Raw genomic sequence first — 22,773 nt, 5'->3', positions numbered from 1 at the left:
AAAAGCTTCTCCCATTCTAATAACTTTGGCTAGAGATCACTGTCCAAAATGTCAACATCTCATTCCAATGACAGACCCTGAAAGTCAGTATTACATTGCAGACTCAAAGACTTCTGGAATTTCAGAGCCGAAGGGATCGTCCATGTCATACAATTTACAACTCCAGCAACAGAACCAATGAGGTTGTATGGGCTGCTGAACAGGACATTGTTAGAAGAACCAGATATTTCCACGTGGCTCTTCAAACTCTGAATCCAGGATTCTTACCCCTCATAGCAGCAGACTTCAGCACAGTTTAAAGAAACAGTACATTTAAATGATGGGAGTTACAATAAAGATTTCATGTGTTAGAAACTACCTTAGAAAGACATTTCAATTACTACATCTTTACTACTCTATAAAATACATGTTTTGTTATAAAACAGTAGTTCTGAAAAACTTCTACTTAAAAATCCATCCATAGTTGCTATTCTAACTGGAGATTTTGCAAATGAGTTTTCTCCCCCCTCGAAATACTAATTACAGGAAACTGATAATTTATTCTCTCAGTCTCAGAAGTAATTGCTATGTGTATGCTACATGCTTTGTGGAGTGTTACAGAATGAACTTTTAAAAAAAAAAATGTGGGGGCGCCTGGGTGGCACAGCGGTTAAGCATCTGCCTTCAGCTCAGGGCGTGATCCTGGCGTTATGGGATCGAGCCCCACATCGGGCTCCTCCGCTATGAGCCTGCTTCTTCCTCTCCCACTCCCCCTGCTTGTGTTCCCTCTCTCGCTGGCTGTCTCTAGCTCTGTCGAATAAATAAATAAAATCTTAAAAGAAAAGAAAAGAAAAGAAAAGAAAAGAAAAGAAAAGAAAAGAAAAGAAAAGAAAAAAGAAAAAATGTGTATCCCCAAACATCATATACAAAATGTTAAAATCAAGAAGCATTCTTTCTCTATGCTAATTATTACCAATATTAGGTTTTCTAAGGAAAGGTTGATAGCGTCACCTAATAAGCAACATCTTACAACTGTCTAAATAAACTTTCCTGTCAAACAAAATCTACAAGAAAAAGAGAAAATCCGATTTAAATTTTTTTGTGTACTCGGACTTGTTAACTTACTCTATATTGCCAGGTTTTTCATGTGGCTATGATAGAACACATGATTTAACTGGTAAAAAAATACTTGTTTTTAATATATTTCTCAAGGACGATCATGATTTTTATGCATATTTTACTTTGATATTGAAGTTCCAGTACACCTTTAACATGACCTGGCTTCCATTTTATATTTCTACTGGCTTCCACTTTCTAACTCTGTTTTTATGGAAGCCAGCGATAAAGTACTAATGGAGAATTACCAATACAATTTACTATTGTGTTAGGAAAACAGAAAAATAGCACAAGTAACCTACAACTTCATCCTCCATTTTAAAAGTGTGATGCAGCTGTTAGTATTATTTAAGTTTATAGTCTCAACGATTCTTACTACATTTTGCCAAACAAAAACTGCATTCTTTAAATGGAAATTAAAATTTTTCCTGATGAATATAAAGCACATATATGAGATGTGTGCAGAGTATAAAAGCAGTGTACCACGTGCTGATTCTCTTCAAAGGTGGTCATAATAAAGGAAGACCATTGTATGAAGATTTTTTTACATAAAGTTTTTAAAAATCATATTTGTTTTCATGTTTCTATGAGAACTTCAGAAGAAGATTAACTCATCCACTTGGCATGTTTTGCTAAATAATCCTATCACAGTAAACAGAAATCAGAACCTTGGGATTCAGAAACTGGTATACCCAAGAATACCAAATAGTTGAAATGAAAATATTCAAACTTAAAAATCAGGATGTTCAAACTTAAAAATTGTTTCACAAAATCCAGACTACAATACTATATACACTTTCAGAGAACTCGACAATATCTGTAGTTTCAGCTTCACGCAATCTGCTAAGACATGTCAAAGATCTGCGAGAGTGGGAACAGGATGTCACCAAGATGGCGACAGGTTGGTCCTGACTTCGCTTCCCCTCACAAGAACAACAACTATTCAAGAATACGAAATCACAGAGAGAATCCTAGAACATGGGGTGAGGCTAAAGCACCCCACTGCACTTCAGAGACCAAGACAGACTACATTAGAAGGGCAAGAGAAGGAGCTGCACACTGACGGCATTGCCCCTCCTCCAGTCAGCGCAGCGCCAAGACGAGAGGTTTCCCGAGCCACTGGTCTCTCCGGGGCAAAAAGAAAACCCCACAGGGTTCAACCCACCTCCCCCATATTGTGGGTCATTTGTGGGAGCCCCTACTCTGATCTCACACCACAGGGGTTGCCGAACAATCTGTGGGGCCCAGCCACTGGGAATCTTGACTATGACAGAGAAGGGGGGCAGGCAGAGGGCTTGCAACAACCAGCACACACAGTGCCCAAGCAGTAATTCCAAACAGCAGCTACGCTCACCTGCAGAACAAGTTGGCAGCACACTATGCAAGGGAACCAGGCTGGGTGTAAATCTGCCTGATTCTCATACTCAGATGAAGAATTCCGCTGGCCCTAGAACCATGGTGGTCCCTGCCCAGGCACGGTACTGACTCAAAGCCCCACTCAGTATGAAGTACCTTCCAGTCCCATCTGAACAGAAGGGCTGGCGACAAGACCTGGAAGCTACGAGGCCAATAGCACGTGAGCCAAGAGAAGGCTAGGAAGAGCTGATAGACCGCAGGGCAGAGCCAGTGCCCTACTCAGCCAGGGAACCTCCAAATCAGCTTGAATTAAGACAAAAAAACAAAGAGCTTTACTGGTTTTAGAGCTGCTTCTCCTACTGTGCCTGAACTATGGACTCGGGGCAAGGAATCTAATTCAGAGCCCCGCTCATGGCTGAATACAGTTTCAACCTGTCCAGCCACGGAAACTACCTGGGCCACACAGGAAGCTGGGTAGCCCATTCAACAGTCTTATGTAAAATGACACTCACAGACAATGCAGCACATGGCTTTCCCCACCTGCAGAGCAAAACCGGTGGGCTTACCTGATCAACAAATTCAGTGCATACTCAGGCCTGATCCAGGCCCCAAATAATGAGCTGTATAGTTCCTAGGCCCTTCTCTGCCCTCTGCCAGAGCAGAGAAGCTAATTCATAGCCCCACCCATTGCTGAATATAGATCCAAATCCAGACCATGCAGGAAGCCTTACCGGAGACCAGAGGCAACAACAGAGCCCATCCAACAGATGCCTCACTAGGGTAGGTAACCAAGTCAGCAGTCCTATCCAATTGTTCTCAGCAGGGGCACACGACCCCAACCCATCCTCAGACTTGCCTCATCCACAAAAGATCATAATAGCAGGCCCCACAACTGCCAAAGACATAATCAACAAACACACCCAGAAACCCAAACTGAGCTCACTGGTAAAGAACTATCTCCGCCAAAGGAGACCTATTAAGTATGGACAGTAAGTCATTGAGTTCAGAGGAAGCCTTGAAAGCTTAAAATATTTTATATAAGCTTCATGGTAACCATAAGGGAAAAATGAATTACACACAAAAAACATGATATGCAAGGCAAAGCATACGAATACAAAGAACATCAAAACACAGAAAAGGACAGAATAAGAAAAAAAAGGTCTACAAAGCAACCAGAAAACAATGAACAGAATGGCAATAGTACACATACTTACCTATCAACAATTATTTCAGAAAGTCAGCTGAGAAGATGGCCCAGGAAGACCCTAAGCTCACCTCATCCCACTGACACCACTAGATAACACCCGTATTAACATAAATAACTCAGGAAAGGACCCAAAGATTGGCAGAAAGAACTCCACAACTAAAGGCAGGCAAGCGGCCACATCAAAGAATGTAAGAAGGGCAAAGACTGTGGTCTGGGAGCAAAAGTGAATGTGGCCATCCGCGATGGGGAGGGGACTGGTGGGGCTTGAGGAAGGGCAGAAAACAGACTCTCACACGGAAGCCCAGGAATGGGAAGGACGAGTCTCTGTAACATTCTTCCTTCAAAGTGAGAGGGGCTGAATATCATGAATTCTTGAAACCAGTTGGCCTTAAAGCCTGAAATTTTAAAAATTGGTGGGCTCGGCTCTGGCAGAGTCTGGAGGACTTTAGGAAACAGAGTCCCCACCTTTAAAGAAACAGCACAACAAACAGCCTGAGCAGACAGAGTGTGGAGCCAGCGGTTTAAAAATGGTGGGGGGCGGGAGGGCCGTACATGGGAGGAAGAATGTATCATCTCAGAGCATGGCAGGAAGACCCCTCGAGGAACAAAGGAGCTGGCAGGAGCCATCTCCCAACCCAGCCTCATCGGCATATAAACAAGGGCCACCTGCGGGAGGCTGTGCAGAACTAGTACTCTTTACCCAACTTATTTGCGAAAAGCATCCCCCACCCCCACCTCACTTCGATGGTCCACCCTTCCCAGTCACCCTCCAGTTAGTCCCAGCACTGCAGGTCCTTCCTCTAGAAGACTGGCGCAAACCCTGCCAGCACCACATCTCCTGACCTGTGCATTTTGCAGGATCTCTGTTCCAGCAGTGGTGGGAGCAGTTCTCATTTCACAAGCAGACTACCGCACGACAGGCAAAGAGAGCATCTGCAGATAACTGGACTGAAGGAAAAAGAGGCTGAAGACTCAACAGCAAGGCACATGCAATACACATAGGAGACACTCCCTGTAGAGTCAGGCCCTGGGGAACAGGGGACACTGTACTATGGGACCTCTTCTCTTCTCTATAAGCCTATTATCATTGAGAGCAAGAGAAGTAGCTGACTTTCCTAACACACAGAAACAGACACAGAAAGCCAGACAAAGTGAGGAGACAGAAACATCTCCCAAATGAAAGAACAGGTCCAAACCACGGCAAGAGACCAAAGTGAAATGGATGTTAAGTAATACATGTGACTGAGAACTTCAAGTAATCATCATAAAGATACTCACTGGACTGAAGAAAAGAGTGGAGGACATTAGTGAGACCCTTAACACAAAGATAAAAAGAAGAACCAATCAGAGACCAAGAATGCAATAAATGAAATTAAAAATACACTCCATGGAATAAATAGCAGGCTAGATGAAGCACAGAATTAATGACCTGGAAGACAGAGTAATGAAAAGAAACCAAACTGAGCAGAGGAGAGGACAGAAAATTATGCAAACTGAGAATAGCCTTAGGGAACTCAGTGGCTTCATCAAGTGTAATAACATCCACATTATATAGACTTGAAAAGAAGAGAGAAAGGGGGCAGAAAATTTATTTGAAGAAATAATAGCTGAAAATCTCCCCAATGTGGGGAAGGAAACAGATATCCAGATCTAGGAGGCACAGAGATATCCCCCCAAATTCACACAAGGAGGTTCACGCAAAGACACATAGTAATTAAAATGGTAAAAAGTAGTAATAAAGAAAAAAATTTTAAGGCAACAAGAGTAAAGAAGACAGTTACATAAAAGGGAAACCACATAAGCCTATCAGCCAATTTTTCAGGAGAAATTTTGCAGATCATTAGGGAGTGACATGATAAATTCAAAATGTTAAAAGGGAAAAATCTACAACCAAAAATGCTCTATCCAACAAGGCTACCATTCAGAACAGAAGAGAGAGAAAGTGTTTCTCAGACAAACAAAAACTGAAGGACTTCATGAGCACTAACCCAGCCCTGCAAGAAATATTAAAGGGGACTCTGAGTGAAAAGGAAGGCCATAAGTAAGAGTATGAAAAGTAAAAAAAGAAAAATAAAGAAACCACAAGAGTAGTAAAAATAAATATTTCTATAAAAATCAGTCAAGGGATTCATAAAATAAAAGTATGCAAAATATGGTACCATATACCTAAAATGTGGGGGTGGGGAGAGGAGTAAAGAATGGGTTCAAACTTAAGTGACCATCAACTTAATGCAGACTACTATATGCAGAAGATGTTATATACAAACCAATGGTAACTATAAATCAAAACCCAGTAATAGATATGCAAAGAATGTAAAGAAAGGTACCCAAATATACCACTAAAGAAAGCCAACAAATCATGAAACAGAGCAAGAGAAGGGTCAGAGAAAATCTACAGAAACAACCACAAAGCAAGTACCAAAATGGCAATAAATATCTATTTATCAATAATTACTCTGAATGGACTACATGCTCCAATCAAAAGGCATAGGGTGACAGAGAAGATTAAGAAACCAGTACCCACCTATAAGCTGCCTACAATAGACACATCTCAGACTGAAAAACATCTGCAGATTGAAAGTGAGGGGATGGAGAAACATTTATCATGCAAATGGATGCTCAAAGAAAGCAGGGGAGCAATACTTACATCAGACAAAACAGACTTTAAAACAGACTATAACAAGAGACAAAGAAGGACACTATATAATCATAAAGAGGACCATCCAACAACAGGATATAACAATTGTAAATATTTGTGCACCCAGAATGGGAGCACCCAAATATATAAAACAGCTAATAACGAACATAAAGGAACTGATCAATAATAACACAATAATAGTAGAGGACTTTTAACACCACTTACCTCAATGGACAGATCATCCAAACAGAAAATCAACAAGGACAGTGGCTTTGAAACACACATTGGCCCAAATGGATATAACAGATATATTCAGAACACTCCATCCTAAAACAGCAAGTGCACATGAAACATTTTCCAGAATAGATCACATATTAGGCCAAAAAACAAGTCTCAACAAATACAAAAAGACTGAAGTCATACCATGCATCTTTTTGACAAGGCTATGAAACTAGAAATCAACTCTAAGAAAAAATCTGGATGAGCACAATACATGGAGGTTAAATAACATGCTATTAAACAATGAATAGGTTAATCAAGAAATCAAAAATTACATGAAAACGAAATGGTCCAAAATATTTGGGATGCAGCAAAAGTCATTCTAAGAGTTTACAGCAACACAGGCCTACTTAAAGAAGAAAAATCTCCAATGACCTAACCTTATACCTCAAGGAGCTAGAAAAAGAACAAACAAAATTCAAACCCATCAAAAGGAAGGAAACAATAAAGATTAGAGCAGAAATAAATAATACAGAAACTAAAAAAACAACAGATCAATGAAACAAGAAGCTGGTTCTCTGAAAAGATCAACAAAATTGATAAACCTATAGCAAGACTCATTTAAAAAATGAAAGAGAAAGGACCCAAATAAAATTACTAAAGAGGAGAAATACAACTGTGACAGAATATTATGAAAACCTATATGCCAACAAATTGGACAACCTAGAAGAAATGGCTAAATTCTTAGAAACATACAACCTACCAAAACTAAAGCAGGAAAAAATAGAAAATTTTAACAGACCAATGACCAGCAATGAAACTGAACCAGTAATCAAAAAACTCCCAAAAAGCAAAAGTCCAGGACCAGAGAGTTTCACAGGCAAATTCTACCAAATATTTCAAGAAGAAATAGCTATTTTAATAGCTATTCTTCTCAAACTGTTCCAAAAAACTTGAGAAAGGAAAGCTTCCAAATTCATTCTATAAGGCCAATATCACCCTAATACCAAAATCAGATAGACACCATAAAAAAGAGAACTACAGGCCAATACCTCTCATTAATATGGATGCAAAAATCATCAGCAAAATATTAGCCAGTCAAAACCAACAATATATTTAAAAAATCATATATCATGATTTATTTAGGGAGATTTATTCCCAGATACAAGGGTGGTTTAATATTTGCAAAACAATCAACGTGATACATCACATCAATAAGAGAAAGGAAAAAAACCATATGATCATTTCAATAGATGCAGAAAAAGCATTCAACAAAGGACAGCATCCATTCATGATAGAAACCCTCTGCAAAGCAGGTCTAGAGGGAACATATCTCAACCTAAAAAAGGCCACATATAACAAACCCACAGCCAACATCATACACAATGCTGAAAAACTGACAGCTTTACCCTCAAGGTCAGGAACAAGAAAAGAATGTCCACTCTTACTTCTTTCATTCAACACAGAACCAGAAGTCCTAGCCACAGCAATTAGACAACTTAAAAAAATAAAAGGCATCCAAAAACTGGTTAAGGAAGAAGTAAACTCTATTTGCAGATAACATGATACTAGATACAGAAAACCAAAAAACCTTCACCAAAAAACTACTAGAACTGATAAATGAATTCAGTAAAGTCGCAGGATACAAAATCAATGTACAGAAATTGAAATTAAGAAAACAATCCCACTCTTGTCTTACTTTGCTTCCTCATTCTAGAAGCAGTGGTATTGAAGATGGCTGGTAGCTGTTATGAGTTTGAGTTGCACTTGGCTAGAAAACAATCTTGTTAGAAAAAGTAACTGGGGAGAAGGGGAACATGAGGAGAGAGGAAGGCCTCTTCTCCCTCTCACCACACATGGAGATACATCTCAATTGATCTCTAATCTTGTTTGTAGGGATTCTGTTGGTGAACACCTGGAAAGGGAAGTGGGATGGCCTTCAGATTGTACCAGCTTAGCTAGCATTGCTGACCAACTGTTGCAGGCTCTGAAAATAAAAACAATCCTGAACCAGTTAAAAAAAAAAAAAAAAGGAAAAAAGAAAGAAAAAAGAAAAAGAAAACAATCCCATTTATAATTGCATCAAAAACAATAAAATATCTAGAAATAAACTTAGTCAAAGAGGTGAAAGATCTGTACTCTGAAAACTATAAAACACTAATGAAAGAAATTCAAGATGACACAAAGAAATGGAAAGACATTCCATGCTCATGGTTTGGAAGAACAAATGTTGTTAAAATGTCTATACTACCAATGGAATATTACTCAGCTATCAAAAAGAACGATTTCTCAACATTTGCTGCAACATGGATGGCACTGGAGGAGATAATGCTAAGTGAAATAAGTCAAGCAGAGAAAGACAATATCATATGGTTTCTCTCATCTATGGAACATAAGAACTAGGAAGATCAGTAGGGGAAGAAAGGGATAAAGAAAGGGGGGTAATCAGAAGGGGGAATGAAGCATGAGAGACTATGGACTCTGAGAAACAAACTGAGGGCTTCAGAGGGGAGGGGGTGGGGGAATGGGACAGAGTGGTGATGGGTAGTAAGGAGGGCACGTATTGCATGGTGCGCTGGGTGTTACACGCAACTAATGAATCATCGAACTTTACATCGGAAACCAGGGATGTACTGTATGGTGACTAACATAATAAAAAAATATTATAATAAAAAAAAGAAAGCCATTGGGGAAAAAAATGTCTATACTACCTTTCATCCCTCGTCATTAGGGAAATGCAAATTAAAGACACAATGAGATACCACCTCACACCTATTAGAATGACCATCATCAAAATACACAAGAGATAAATGATGGTAAGCATGTGGAAAAAAGGCAACCCTTGTGCACTGCTGGTAGGATTATAAATGGTATGGAAAACACTATGGAGGATCCTCAAAAAATTAAAACTAGAACTACCATAGGATCTAGCATATTCCACTTCTAAAAATACATCCAAAGGTGATTAAAAACACTGACTCACAAAGATATCTGCACTCCCATATTTTAAGCAGTATTATTTACAAGAGCTAAGACACAGAAACTATGTTAAGTATCCATCAATGGATGAATGGATAAAGAAGTTGTGGTATATATTCACAATGGAATATTATTCAGCCACAAAAAAATAAGGAAATCCTACCATTTGCAATTACATGGGTGGACCCTGAAGGCATTCTGCTGAGTGAACTACGAAAGACAAATACTGTATGATCTCACTTATATGAGGGGATTGAGAAGAGGAAGAAGAGGGAAAAAAAAAAACAACTCATAATAAAAGAGATCAGATTTGTGGTTACCATGGGCGGGGGGGCAGTGGAGGAGAGAAGAGGCAACTGGAGGAAGGTGGTCAAAAGGTACAAACTTCCAGTTATAAGATAAGTAAGTACTAGGGATGTAATGTACAACCTGATGACCACAGCTAACACTGCTGTATGGCATACCCGAAAGCTGTTAGGAGAGTTAATCCTAAGAGTTCCCACCACAAAGAGAAAATTTTTCTTCCTTCTTTCCTTTTGATTGTTCCTATATGAGAAGGTACAGGTTGGCTGAACCTACTTTGGTAATCATTTCACAATACATAGAAATCTAACCATCGTGCTGTATCTCTTAAACTTATAGAGTGATGTATGTCAATTATTTCTCCATTAAACTGGAGGGGAGAGAAACATCAAAGAGATCAATGCATCCAAAGCAGAATGAAAAGGGGGCAGAGCTGGAGGAGAGGAAAGTAGTGGAAACTGCGGAGGAAGCAGCCCATACCGATCCCTAGAGGTCACTGTACAAGTTTGCCTTTTACTCTGAGTTGGGGGGAGGGGTTGGAGGGGGGGGCACCACAGAAGTCAGAGTAAAGGAGGGACATGGTCCCACCTGTGTTTAAAAAAAAAAAAAATGCAAGAGTTAACATGAACGTCCAATTTTCACAGTAGGCAATTCCTCGTTAATATTTAAACAAGGAAGGATGGGGCTACATTTCCAGATAGATCAGTGGGACCACTAATAGGAAGGTTGGGTCATGGGAAGCCCAAGAGGTTCAAGCTGAAAGTAATTTCCTTACCTTGTTTTGAACAATCAAATCCAGTGAACCATTATAACAGTGTGTTATGTGAAAACTCCAGTAAGATCGTCAAACTAACAAACTATTCGACACCTTGTACCCTCCCCCTTGTAGCCCCATCCCAGAATGAAGAAACAGAAGTTAATGAAAGACCAGGACTTCATAAAAAATTAATTCCATTAATAATAAAAGGTGGCTTCAAACCCATTAAGAAAATGCATCTTTGAACAAAAAAGGAAATGTAAGTGATGAGCATACTAAAGCAGCATAATTAAAGACAAACCAAAAACATATAAAACAATTCTGAATCATAAAGCAGCAGAATCCACCTGGGGGGGGCACACTTAAGTGTTTATTTTAGTTTTAAAACCTTTAGAGGAAGAAAAATATTAGACAAAATAAAAGATACAACGGATTAAAAAATTCATTCTAGAAATAATGTACATTGAAGTATAGAGGGCAAATAAGTAAAGTTAGAATCCTACTGCTAATCTGGGGGAACCGTCAGGAGGGGAGAATGAGGCAAAGGAAGAGGAAAAGACAAACTGACACATTTAAGAAGGTGGCAAAATGCAGTGTTTGCGACACTATAATCATGTATTAACATGGTACATAAAACAGGCTCATTGTAAAAAACTAAATAAACCACAGCCATAAATTCCTGGCTGCTTTAGTTATTACGAGATAGAAGTTATCACTTATTTAATTACACCAGTGAGACCGGGAAGTATTCCCAATATGTAAAACCAATGTGCAACACCTCCCAGCATATTCAGACTATATAACTGTGGCGGTGATTACACATATTGAGAGGATGCAGAGAAGAGTCCCTTCAAAGCATATTTTGAAAATCAATAACATTATTTTACTGAAAAACAAATCCTGAAAAAGTAGACGTGCTTTTGCAGTCCAATACCGTCCCAGACGGACCACGTGACGTAGCCAAGCTCAGTTCACTTACTCATTCAGTTTGGAAAGCAGCCTCAAGGAAATCTCCACGGGCCGTTTGGGAGGTCGCTCAGTTATTAACACGTATGAAAACCACGCTGGAAATAGTTTTGCCTTCCAGTCTCAATTCACAAAAAGTTTATACTCTGAATTCGTACCAAATGCAAAGTACAAAATTCGACAGAGTGAAGGTGAACAGCAATGTGTTAAATTAGAAGGAGCTATTTGGTGAAGTACCCTGGGAATTTAGGTCAGTCTAATCCAAGACTGCATCAATTACTAAGAAGTTAAAGGGAAACGGAAAATCAATTAAACTTGCAGATTGTGCCATATTGGGAAAGTCTTGAATTACCGACACTGGAGGCATTTGGAATTAGACTGAATGAAATACCAGCAAACACATTAATAACAATGAAGACCTCTTTTATTAGAGGTGGAGTGGGGAAGAAATATGACTTAATAGTAAAAACATTCTTCTAATTTCAATAGGCAATATTTACTTGCAATCATTTGTCTTAAGTTATCCAGTAGATTATTTTTACAAAGACAAGAATTTTTTTAAAGGATTTTTTGGGGGACGGGTTTGGAGGACATAATGTACACATAGCAGAAGAAATACAGATTAATATTCCCTTCAGAGCTTTCATACAAAAAAAAAAAAAGGTTCTAGTGACCATGTAAACCAAGACTAAGGTGCATGAATATTTTAAAAGAAAGAAAGAAATGTAAATCTTTTAAACTCCATACATCTTCCCTCAGAATCAGTTATATGCCTTGTTGAATTATCAAGATGATACAGAAGAAAATCCTAAATTCATTATAACCTGTTCTCTCCTAAAGCAAATGCTATGAATGGATGGAATTTTCAGGCCACTATTAAAATAGGGAAGATTCATTCAGAATAACTTGGAACTTTCCATTTTGTTCCAATCAAGACAGATACAAATGGAATACACTTTATATGGTTTTATGTTAATTGCAATAGTTAAATGCTTTGGGCATCAATGTAGCTTATTAATACATTTTTAAAACATCATTTGATATACCATAAACAGTAAGAAAAATGCAGAGAGGCCGTGGCAGAAGCTGTATGTCCAAACCCCCTTCAAAGAAGACATATGAAGAGAGCCCAACAGGAATCAAATGTGGAAACAAGACAGTGGTGGCAAAATCCTCTTGTCAGGCTGTATTCCATCTGGCCCTTCTGGGCAAAGACTCGCTTCTCCATGGAGCATTTATCAATCAGGGTCCCAGCAAAGCAGATGGCACACTGCATAATTGAAGAGGTTTTAATAAAGGGACTATTTACTAAGGTTTGGCAAGGTTAGGAAAACCAACAAGAGACAATGCAATACTCTCAGGCTGACAACAATGGGGTGCTGTTTCCACCCCTGGGCCTGAGAAAGCAAAGGAAGGGAACGGTTAGAAGAACCTGGAGAAACAGCTGAATAGAGTGGGCCACCTGACAGGCTCTGTGGCCCCCCGCTGAGGGAAGCACAAAACCAGCAGACGCTCGGAAGAAGAGAGTGAGAAAGCGTGACAAATACTGCTATCTCACACTCAAGTCACACCTCCAACCTCCAGCTGGAAAAATCCTCTCAGACACCAAAAAGCAAGGGTCCTACTGACTCAATACACACAGATCCGCATCCATGGACACACGTCAGGGTGGAGAATGGGTCTGTAAGAGTAAACAGAACGCATCCACTCATGGGCAGGACCCTCAGGGAAACACAGAGCAAGCTGCAAATACCACACAAGAAACATCAAATAGCACATTTGGCTGGAGCAAAAGGTGTACATACGGAATCAGTGGACGGAAGAGTGAAAAGGACAGGATAGAGGAAAATGTCATTAAGATCACACTAAGAAGTCACACCTTCATTCGGCAGGAACTGGTAACCACTGAAGGAACACGTGCAGGAGTGTACATAACCCCAGGAAAATGGTAGCAGCGAAGTCAGATGGGAAGAAGAGTCACTTCTACCTGCTAGATTATTTCAGCAGTCTGGGTATTAAGGAGGTAATAAGAATATATAAAGAGTAACAAAAACTGATCCTGTAGTATGTCCCAGGTATCTCAAAAGTCATATCCATTTAATCCTCTCCACTTTGAACTAAGGAAACTGAGCCTCAGAAAAGCAACCTGCTGAAAGTCAACCAAGGACTAATTAACTGCTACAAATGCCACATTATTTCACTAAATGAAATACTGGCAATAGAAAGTGAAGAACAGAAGTTCACGGGCAGGCCTAGATCCCCACGAACCAGGAGATCTATGATGACTCACTTGACAGCTTCCCTACCTCAGCTTCCTTATCTGCAACTAAGAGCACCTACCAAAATTATTTCTTCCACCTCCAAAGTTCTCCTGCTGCATTACTAATACTTAATTCATCAGCCTTGCCACCCTCAAGCCAATCTGCCAGGGAACAACCCCATCAACTTCATCTTTAACTCATCCTCATTGTGGGCTCTCACATTAAATACAATTTCAATCTCCCCAATAAAACCACTCAGGCAAAAACTCTTCGGTGAGAAGCCATCCCCAATCAACTCAACCCAGAGGTGATAGGCCTTCTGTGATATTGTAATATAACAGGAAATATATATTTGGTCTTCATCTTCAGTTCCTGATACAGGGCCCCTAAAACTCATATAATTCCCTGAGTGACAAGGGTAAAAGGAGCATTTTTGGTTACTCATCATAAGCCCCTTTCAATCATATCTGAATTTATGCTAATGAGATAACTCTTAGAGGATGGGGGCTGGTTGCCGAAGGAACCAAAGATGTAATTAGAGGGTTGGATCTTTCAGCCCCAGCCCCCACCTTTGGGAGTTCAATCACCAATGGTCAATGATTTCATCAAGCATGCCTACATAATGTAGACTCTACAAAAAACCCCTAATGATGGGGTTTGGTGAGCTTCCAGGTTAGTGAATGTATTGAGGCGCTGGGAGGATGGCATAACCAGAGAGGCATGGGAGCTCCACTTCCATTACCACATAGCTTGCCCTGTGCATTTCTTCCATTTGCATGTTCCTGAGTTGCAGTTTTCCTGAGTTCTATGACCTACTCTAGCAAATTATCAAACCTAAGTAAAGGGTTGTGAGAACCCAACTTAGAGTTGGTCTATCAGAAGTACAGGTGACAGTCTGGACTTGCAGTTGGCATCTGAAGTGGCGGGTATTCAAATGGAACTGAGCCTTTAACCAGTGAGGTCTGCACTCACTCCAGATAGAGTCAAAATTGCTTGGTATAGCCCCTTTGGCTCCCTGAGCAGCACCATGGCAATTCGGAAGAACAAACACCTTACAAAAGGCAGCAAAAGGGAGGCAAGAAGAAAGTGGTTGATCCATTTTCTAAGAAAGATTCGTATGATGTGAAAGCACCAGCTATGTTCAGTATAAGAAATACTGGAAAAAACACTAGTCACGAGAACTCAAGGAACCAAAATTGCATCTGTTGGCCCCAAGAGTTGCGTTTTTGAAGTAAGCCTTGCTGATCTGCATAATGAAGAAGTTGCATTTAGAAAATTCAAGCTAATTATTGAGGATGTTCAGGGCAAAAACTGGTGAATTAGCATGGCGTGGATCTTACCAGTGACAAAATGTGCTCCATGGTCAAAAAATGACAGACTTTGACTGAAGCACATGTTCATGTCAAAACTACCATGTCATCTATTTTGTGTTGATTTTAGTTAAAAATGCAACAATCATATTCAGAAGACCTCTTAAGCTCAGCACCAACAGGTCCAAATTCAGAAAAAGATGACAGAAATCATGACCGAGACGTGCACACAAATGACTTGAAAGGAATGGTCAATAAGCAGATTCCAGGCAGCATCGGAAAAGACATACAAAAGGGCTGCCCATCTATTCATCCACTCCATGATGTCTTTGTTAGAAGAGTAAACATGCTAAAGAAGCCCAAGTTTGAACTGGGAAAGGAAAGCTCATGAAGCTTCATGATGAAGGCAGTAGGTCTGGAAAAGCTACCAGGGATGAGACCAGTATAAAGTTGAACGAACGGACGGATATGAGCCTCTAGTCCAAGAATCTGTTTAAAATTCAGACATTTAATGGTGACAAATAAAAAATCTTATTTGTGATGTTTAAATTTTAAAAATTGCTTGGTATCAAAAATCTACACATTTGGTGTCAGAAGTATGGTCAGTATAGAAAAATGTAGTTTACCTTTAAACCTTCCATGATTTCCTATAGAAATCCCTCTGCAAGCAATTTGGCAGCCTTCAGAGAACAATATTACTACTGGCTGTTTTTTATTAGACTTTATTTTTTAGATCAGTTTTAGGTCCACAGCAAAACAGCACAGAAAAGTACAGAGCTTCCCATATACCACCCCCCTAGTTGTCCCTATTATCAACATCCTCCACCAGAATGGTACCTTTGTAACATCAATGAACCCATGCTGACACATCACAGTCACCCAAAGACTATATTACAATTCACTCATGGTGTTGAACATTCTATGGGTTTGGGAAAATATATAACGACATGTATCCACCATTACAGTATCATATAGAATAGTATCACCGCCCTAAAACATTCCTTTGTACTCTGCTGATTCATCTTCCTCCCCTTGCCCCAACACTGGCAACACTGATCTTTTTACTGGCTCTTCCTTTTGCAGAAGTCACAGAGTTGGAACCACACCGTGTGTAGCCATTTCTGATTGGCTTCGTTCACTTAGTAATGTGCATTTAAGTTTCCTTTATGTATTCTCATGACCAGATAGCTCATTTCTTTTCAGCACTGAACAATATCCCATTGCCTGCATGGACCACAGTTCACCCATTCACTTACTGAAGGGCATCTTAGTTCTTTCCAACTTTTGGTAACTATTGAATAAACATCTTTGTGCAGGTTTTTGTGTGGACACAAATTTTCAGCCCCTCTGGGTATATGCCGAGGAGCATGGTTGCTGGATCGTATGGGAAAAATATATTAGTCTTGTAAGAAACTGCCAAACTGTTTTCCAAAATGGCTGTACCGTTTCGAACTACTACCAGCAGTGAATGGGAGTTCCTGCTGCTCCATATCCTCACCAGCATTTGCGGTTATCAGTGATCCAATTTTAGCCATACATATGAGTGTGCAGTGGTATCTTGTCTTAATTGCATTTCCTTGATGCCACAGGACGTGGAGCATCTTTTCATATGCTTATTCTCCATCTATGTATCTTCTCTGGTGAGGTGTCTGATGAGGTATTTAGTCCATTTTTTAACTGGCTTATTTATTTTCTTGTCATTGAGTTTTAAGAGTTCTTTATATATTCCGGATAACAGTCCTTCATCAGATACATCTTTTGCCAACATCTTCTCCCAGTTCATGGCTTGTCTTCTCACTCTCTGGACAGTGTCTTTTGCAGAGGAGACATTTTTAATTTTTATAAGTCCACCTTGCCCATTATTTCTTTTATAGATCAAGCCTTTAGTGTTGCATCTAAAAAGTCATCACCATACCCCAGGTCGCCTAGATTTTCTCCTGTGCTAACTTCATCACCATTAATTTAATATATATGTATATACTGAGTGCCCATCCTGGTGCTGGTACTTAAGACAAAAGAGGAGTAAGACAACAACCCGCAAGCATCCTGGAGCACTACTTCCAGAAACTCAGTCAACCACTAACACAGTGACTGTCGGGTGGGAGAGATGAGAGAAGGTACAGCACCGCGGCACGAATGCAGCACCAGACTCACAAGCACAGGCCTGGAGTGCGCCTGCGGGATGCCAGTCCCGACCCTGCCACTCGCTAGCTGAACGCCCCACGTCTCAACTTCCTCGTCTGAAGCATGAGGAAAATATTAACACCCACTTCACCTCACAGTGCTCTTGTGAAGATTAAACAACGTAATCCCGGCGAAAGGCTCAACATCGTGCCTGTCACACCAGAGCTGCACAAGAAACGCCAGCACTCACACGCTCTCCAAGGTGGGGACTCCGGTACCCAGTTTGACAAACTATTCAAAACGATCACTGCTTTACATTTTTAATCACTGTATTTCATTTTATTTTGAAATTTCAAAGACGATTAAAGTATAGTCTAATTCTCACATTCTACGATCATCCAATAAATCAAGGAGTCGAAATAAATGAACAGCATGTGGAAGGTGGCAGACACAAGCTAGCAGGGAAGTGTGTGGTTGGAATCTCAACGTGGTGACAGCAGTCCGTTTTCTTTTTTTTAAACACACAATTCCCACTTATAACAAAACAAAATTTTAAGTGAGCAGCTCAATTCATGTAATATGTCAACATTCCATTATTGGTTTTTATTTGTACTAATCTAACGGAGGAAAACGGACCATGAGTATTTAAAAATTAAACCACAGCACTGAGGATAATTTATTTCTCAGTCACTTCAATAAGAATCTGGTTCGAAGAACCATGGCTAACGAAACAAAGCATAGTTCTATTTTTCTAGTGTTAACTACAAAAATTATATTCAGAAGAATATCAAAACTGAATACTACTTTTAAAAGTACTTATAGGGGCAGTTGGCTGACTCAGTTGGAAAAGCATGCAACCCTTGAGCTCAGGGTTGTGAGTTTGAGCCCCATGCTGGGTATACAGATTACTTAAAAATAAAAAAAAAAAATTTTTTAATATAATTTTAAATAGGGTAACTGCAACTAATTAGGTGATTTAAAAAAAATGCACATAATGTCAACTGTATCTCAATAAGGTTGCAAAAAAACCCACATAAATAAAATCATTTCTTTCTTTCCTTCCTTTCTTTATTTTTAAATTACTTTTTTTTTTTTTTTAAGTCAGCTCCATGCCTGGTGTGGAACCCAACGTGGGGCTCAAACTTACAACCATGAGATCAAGACCCGAGCCAATATCGAGTCGGACACTTAACCAACTGAGTAACCCAGGTGTCTCTCATTTCCTTATTTTAAAACTGATTAAATTATGTCTTCCTGATCTGAAACTCAAATGAAGTCTATTTCACACAAAAATAAAAATGAGATTAAAAAAAAGGGACTATGACCTGACTCATTTATAAGCCAATCAAATATATGCCTCCTGTATTAGATTGGTCAATGCATGAATCAGTCAAGGACAAAATGCTATAATTTTATATGTAAATAAATGTTAAGTGATATTTTTATAATATAGTTCAAACAATACAACAGTTCCCCCTTCTTATCAGCCAGAGGATACAGTCCAAGACCCCCAGGGGATGCCTGAAACTATGCACAGATAGTATCAAACCCTGTATGTACTGTGTTTTTCCCTATACATACATAGCTACAATGAAGTTTAATTTATAAATGAGGCCCAGTAAGAAATTAGCAGCAATAACTAATAATAAACTAGAAAAATTAAAAGTACAGACTGCAATAAAAGTTATGTGAATGTGTATGTGTCTCTCTCTCTTAGTGTCTTACTGTCCTATATTCACCCTTCTTGTGATGATATGATGGGAAGCCAGTTGACCAAGGTAGGCACTGTGATGTAGGATAAGGCCACTATTGACCTTCTGATGATAAGTTAGAAGGAGGATCATCTGCTTCTGGACATAGGATGACTGTGGCTAACTGTATCCAGAAAGCAAAACTGTAGGTAAGGAAGGGGGGACCACCATATACATTTGCTTATCCCACTTTCAACAATTACCTTTAATTGTTTCTTCCACAACTTCTACCACTCGATCTATCTGTTGAACCTAAAAAGAAAACAAATTGTTAGACAAGCAATTTACATGGATAAGAAACATTAATTTGTGTTTACCCTTCTGCTTGAGTCAGTGTATCACATTTTCCAAGCACACGAATATAGGTTTTCTTTAATTAATGCATTGGGAGATGCTATAAAAAATATTCTGTATTAATGTTTTGTGTTACAGTGAAGTATGAAATTACCACTCTCCTGTCCTCCAATGATAACTGAAGAAATCGTAATACATTTAAATAAACTGCCTGGAGTTCTGTTAGCATACCCTATCAACATAAACTCAACACATACTGAGATATAAACTGACGTTTAATTAAAACATGTCTCTTCACACACACATTCTCTTCTTTGCATTCTTCAAGAAAAATGGCATGAAATGACAACCTACACAAAAGGACATGCTGGTATTAAGGAGATCTACCCCAAATTCTATGCTTTATTATTCTAACATGGAAGCCCCTTTCTAATGGATGTCTACCGTGTGCTGGGCACTGTGCTCAGGTCGATGGGATACAAAATCAAATAATAACAGCTCCTACCCTAGACACCATGGGGTGCCATGGAACACAGAGGAAAGGTAATAAATTGTGACTGAGTGACCCAGGAATGCTTCTCAGGGAACTAAAGGTGACTTTTCAGGGCTAAACTGGATTAAGATAGGAGAAGCCCACTAAGGAGACTGAGTTACAGTGGCTAGAGTATAGAAGGAAAATGAAAAAAGCAAAGATACAGTGCAAGAAGCTAAGGGAAGAGAGAAAGTCAAAAAAGAATGAGTCATAAGTTGATATTACTTATGCCTTAAAATCTTCGAATCATTGCTTTATTACAGAAGAAAGATATGCTCACTGAAAAAATTCAAAGAAATTAGAAATAGAAAAAGGAAATAAAGTAACCCATATTATCCTACATCCTCCATTTCCACTCCTAAGATGACTTCATAATAGCTCAATAAGTAGATACCAAGACATTTCCCAATGCAGAACATTTATATATACCTCTGTTCTGTCCTTTTTTCTTACAAATTATGAGATAAATAGGTAAACAGATAGATGAGAGAGAAAATAACAGACCTGTGTCTTTATTTTTTCTTCTATACAGCATCAGTACTCATAGGTCTACTTCATTTATTTTACTAGCTGCCTAGTATCTCATGTATAGATATACCATAATGCATTCACCCATTACCCAACTGATGGACCCTTATGTTATTTTTAATCTTTCATTATTATACAATGGTACTGCAATGAACTCAACTGAGTAAGAACCTTTTAAAAAGTGCAGTGGCAAATCTCTTTTAAATATTACTTTGGCCTCAGTATGTTATGGGAATTAAGGAAAGACTTGTGAGAACACAACTGGATTCGGCTCTGCCTCTGACCACTCAACCCCAGCATAATGGTAGTAGTTGCACTAACTTGAGAAATCACCAAAGGCAAAGTAAATCTCTGTTGGATCTTAGGTCCCAAACAAACTCACCTCACTGGAACCACTAGTTTCTAGTTTTATGAAGAGAATTCCTGTGGCTTCCTTATAGAATGTGATCAAAGCCAGAATAACAGAGTTCAAAGAGGAGGAAAGTACCCAATAGGGTCAAATGCTACAGAAATAATAAGTTAACATAAAGACTGGAATATATATGCCTGACTTAACAATAAGGGAGTTAATGAACTTAGGGGAAGCAGTGAGTTCATAGTAATGAATCATAACTAAGAAAATACAGCAAACAGAGACTATTTCTACAGACAGAAGGGGGGAAAAAGGAGACACGGGTAGGACAAGGAAAGAAGATTTGGCCAAATTTCCCAGTGAATGGGGATGAATGACCAAGATACCAGCTGAGGATACAAGACGGTGAATAAAAGTAGTAGAATAGGAGAAAACCCAACGGTGGAACGAAAACATCAAAGTATTCTATGCAGCTGGATATCTATTAGCTCAAAGGGATCACTGCATCCAGTCTTTTAGCACATAGACTGAGAAAGAAGCAGGATCCCTAAAAAAGGGTCAGAATTACTTGGAGGAGGAGCAGTTAAAAAATTACAAAGTTGAGGGTTAGCTAAAACTATAATATTCTTGGAAGAAAACATATTCATAAATGTAGGTGAACCTTAGGTTAGATGGTAATATTTCAGATATTACACCAAAAACACAAACGAAAGGAAAAAGGTAAACTGAACACCATCAAAATTAAAACCTCTTGATACATCAAAGACACCATCAAGAAAGTAACAAGACAACACAGAAAATGGAAGACCTTTTTGCAAATCATAAACATAGTATGATTCAGATTTGTATCTAAAATACACAACTCAATAATAAAAAGACAAATCATTCAAAAATGGGGAAAAATGAGCGATTCAGTCGGTTAAGCATCTGACTTTTGATTTTAGCTCAGGTCTTAATCTCAAGGTTGTGAGTTCAAGCCCTGCATTGGGCTCCATACTGGGCATGGAGCCTACTTTTAAAAAAATGATAAAATAAAAATTAAAATTAAAATGGGCAGGGGCGCCTGGGTGGCTCAGTCAGTTAAGCACCTGACTCTTGATTTCAGCTCAGGTCATGATCTCAGGGTTGTGGGATTGAGCCCCGCATCAGGATCCAGGCTCAGCACGGAGTCCACATGAGATTCTCTCTCTCTCCTTCTGCCCCTCCCCCTACTCACATGCTCTTAACTCTCTTTCTGTCTCTGAAATAAATAAATTTTTAAAAAAATAAAAATGGGGGGCACCTGGGTGGCACAGCGGTTGGGCGTCTGCCTTCGGCTCAGGGCGTGATCCCGGCGTTCCGGGATCGAGCCCCACGTCGGGCTCTTCTGCTGTGGGCCTGCTTCTTCCTCTCCCACTCCCCCCGCTTGTGTTCCCTCTCCCGCTGGCTGTCTCTCTGTCGAATAAATAAAATCTTAAAAAAATAAAAAAAAAAAAATAAAAAAAAATAAAAATAAAAATAAAAATAAAAATGGGCAAAAGATCTGAATAGACACTTCGCCAAGGAAGACGTACAAATGGCCAATAAGCATATGAAAAAAATGTTCAATATCATTAGCCAATCAGGGAATGCAAATCAAAATCACAATGGAGGAATAGGGAGCTATTGTTTAATGGGTCTAGATTTTCAGTTTGTTAAAATGAAAACATTCTGGAGGTTAATGGTGGTGATGGTTGCACAACAGTGTGAATGCACTTAAAGCCACTGAAACACACCTAAAATTAATCAAAGTAGTCACTTTTATGTTACATATATTTTACCATAATGAGATACTACTTCATACCCACTAGGATGGCTACATCAAAAGGACAGACAACAACAAGCATAGACAAATACAGAGAAACTGGAACCCTCCTACATTGTTAGTGGGAATGTAGTAAAACAGTGCAGTTGCTTTGGAAAATAGTCTGGCGGAGCCTCAAATAGCTCAGCAGAGTTACAATAGGATCCAGCAATCCTAGTTCTAAGTATACACCCAAGAGAAATAAAAACATATGTCTACATAAAACCTTATACACAAATGTTCATAGCAGCATTATTCAAAATAAGCAAAAGGTAGAAC

The 22,773-nt window shown here is 39.2% G+C and overlaps 1 protein-coding gene and 1 pseudogene across 13 annotated transcripts in view; one reads left to right on the top strand and one right to left on the bottom strand.

Annotated features, from left to right (window-relative positions):
• Positions 1-22,773, bottom strand: part of CDKAL1 (CDK5 regulatory subunit associated protein 1 like 1) — an 811,149-nt gene that overhangs the window by 604,247 nt on the left and 184,129 nt on the right. For all 13 annotated transcript variants that reach the window (XR_007191477.2, XR_007191478.2, XR_007191476.2 and 10 more), the window contains one exon: positions 19,170-19,218. Coding sequence is in view for 10 of the 13 variants with exons in the window: in XM_048225746.2 (XP_048081703.1) it covers positions 19,170-19,218 (49 nt within the window). In the remaining 3 variants the exon portion in view is untranslated. The remainder of the gene's footprint in view (positions 1-19,169; positions 19,219-22,773) is intronic.
• Positions 14,809-15,588, top strand: LOC113264209 (40S ribosomal protein S3a-like; annotated as a pseudogene).

This window comes from Ursus arctos, unplaced genomic scaffold, assembly GCF_023065955.2.
Source record: "Ursus arctos isolate Adak ecotype North America unplaced genomic scaffold, UrsArc2.0 scaffold_31, whole genome shotgun sequence".
NCBI lineage: Eukaryota > Metazoa > Chordata > Mammalia > Carnivora > Ursidae > Ursus > Ursus arctos.
This window is presented reverse-complemented; position numbering and strand designations above follow the sequence as displayed.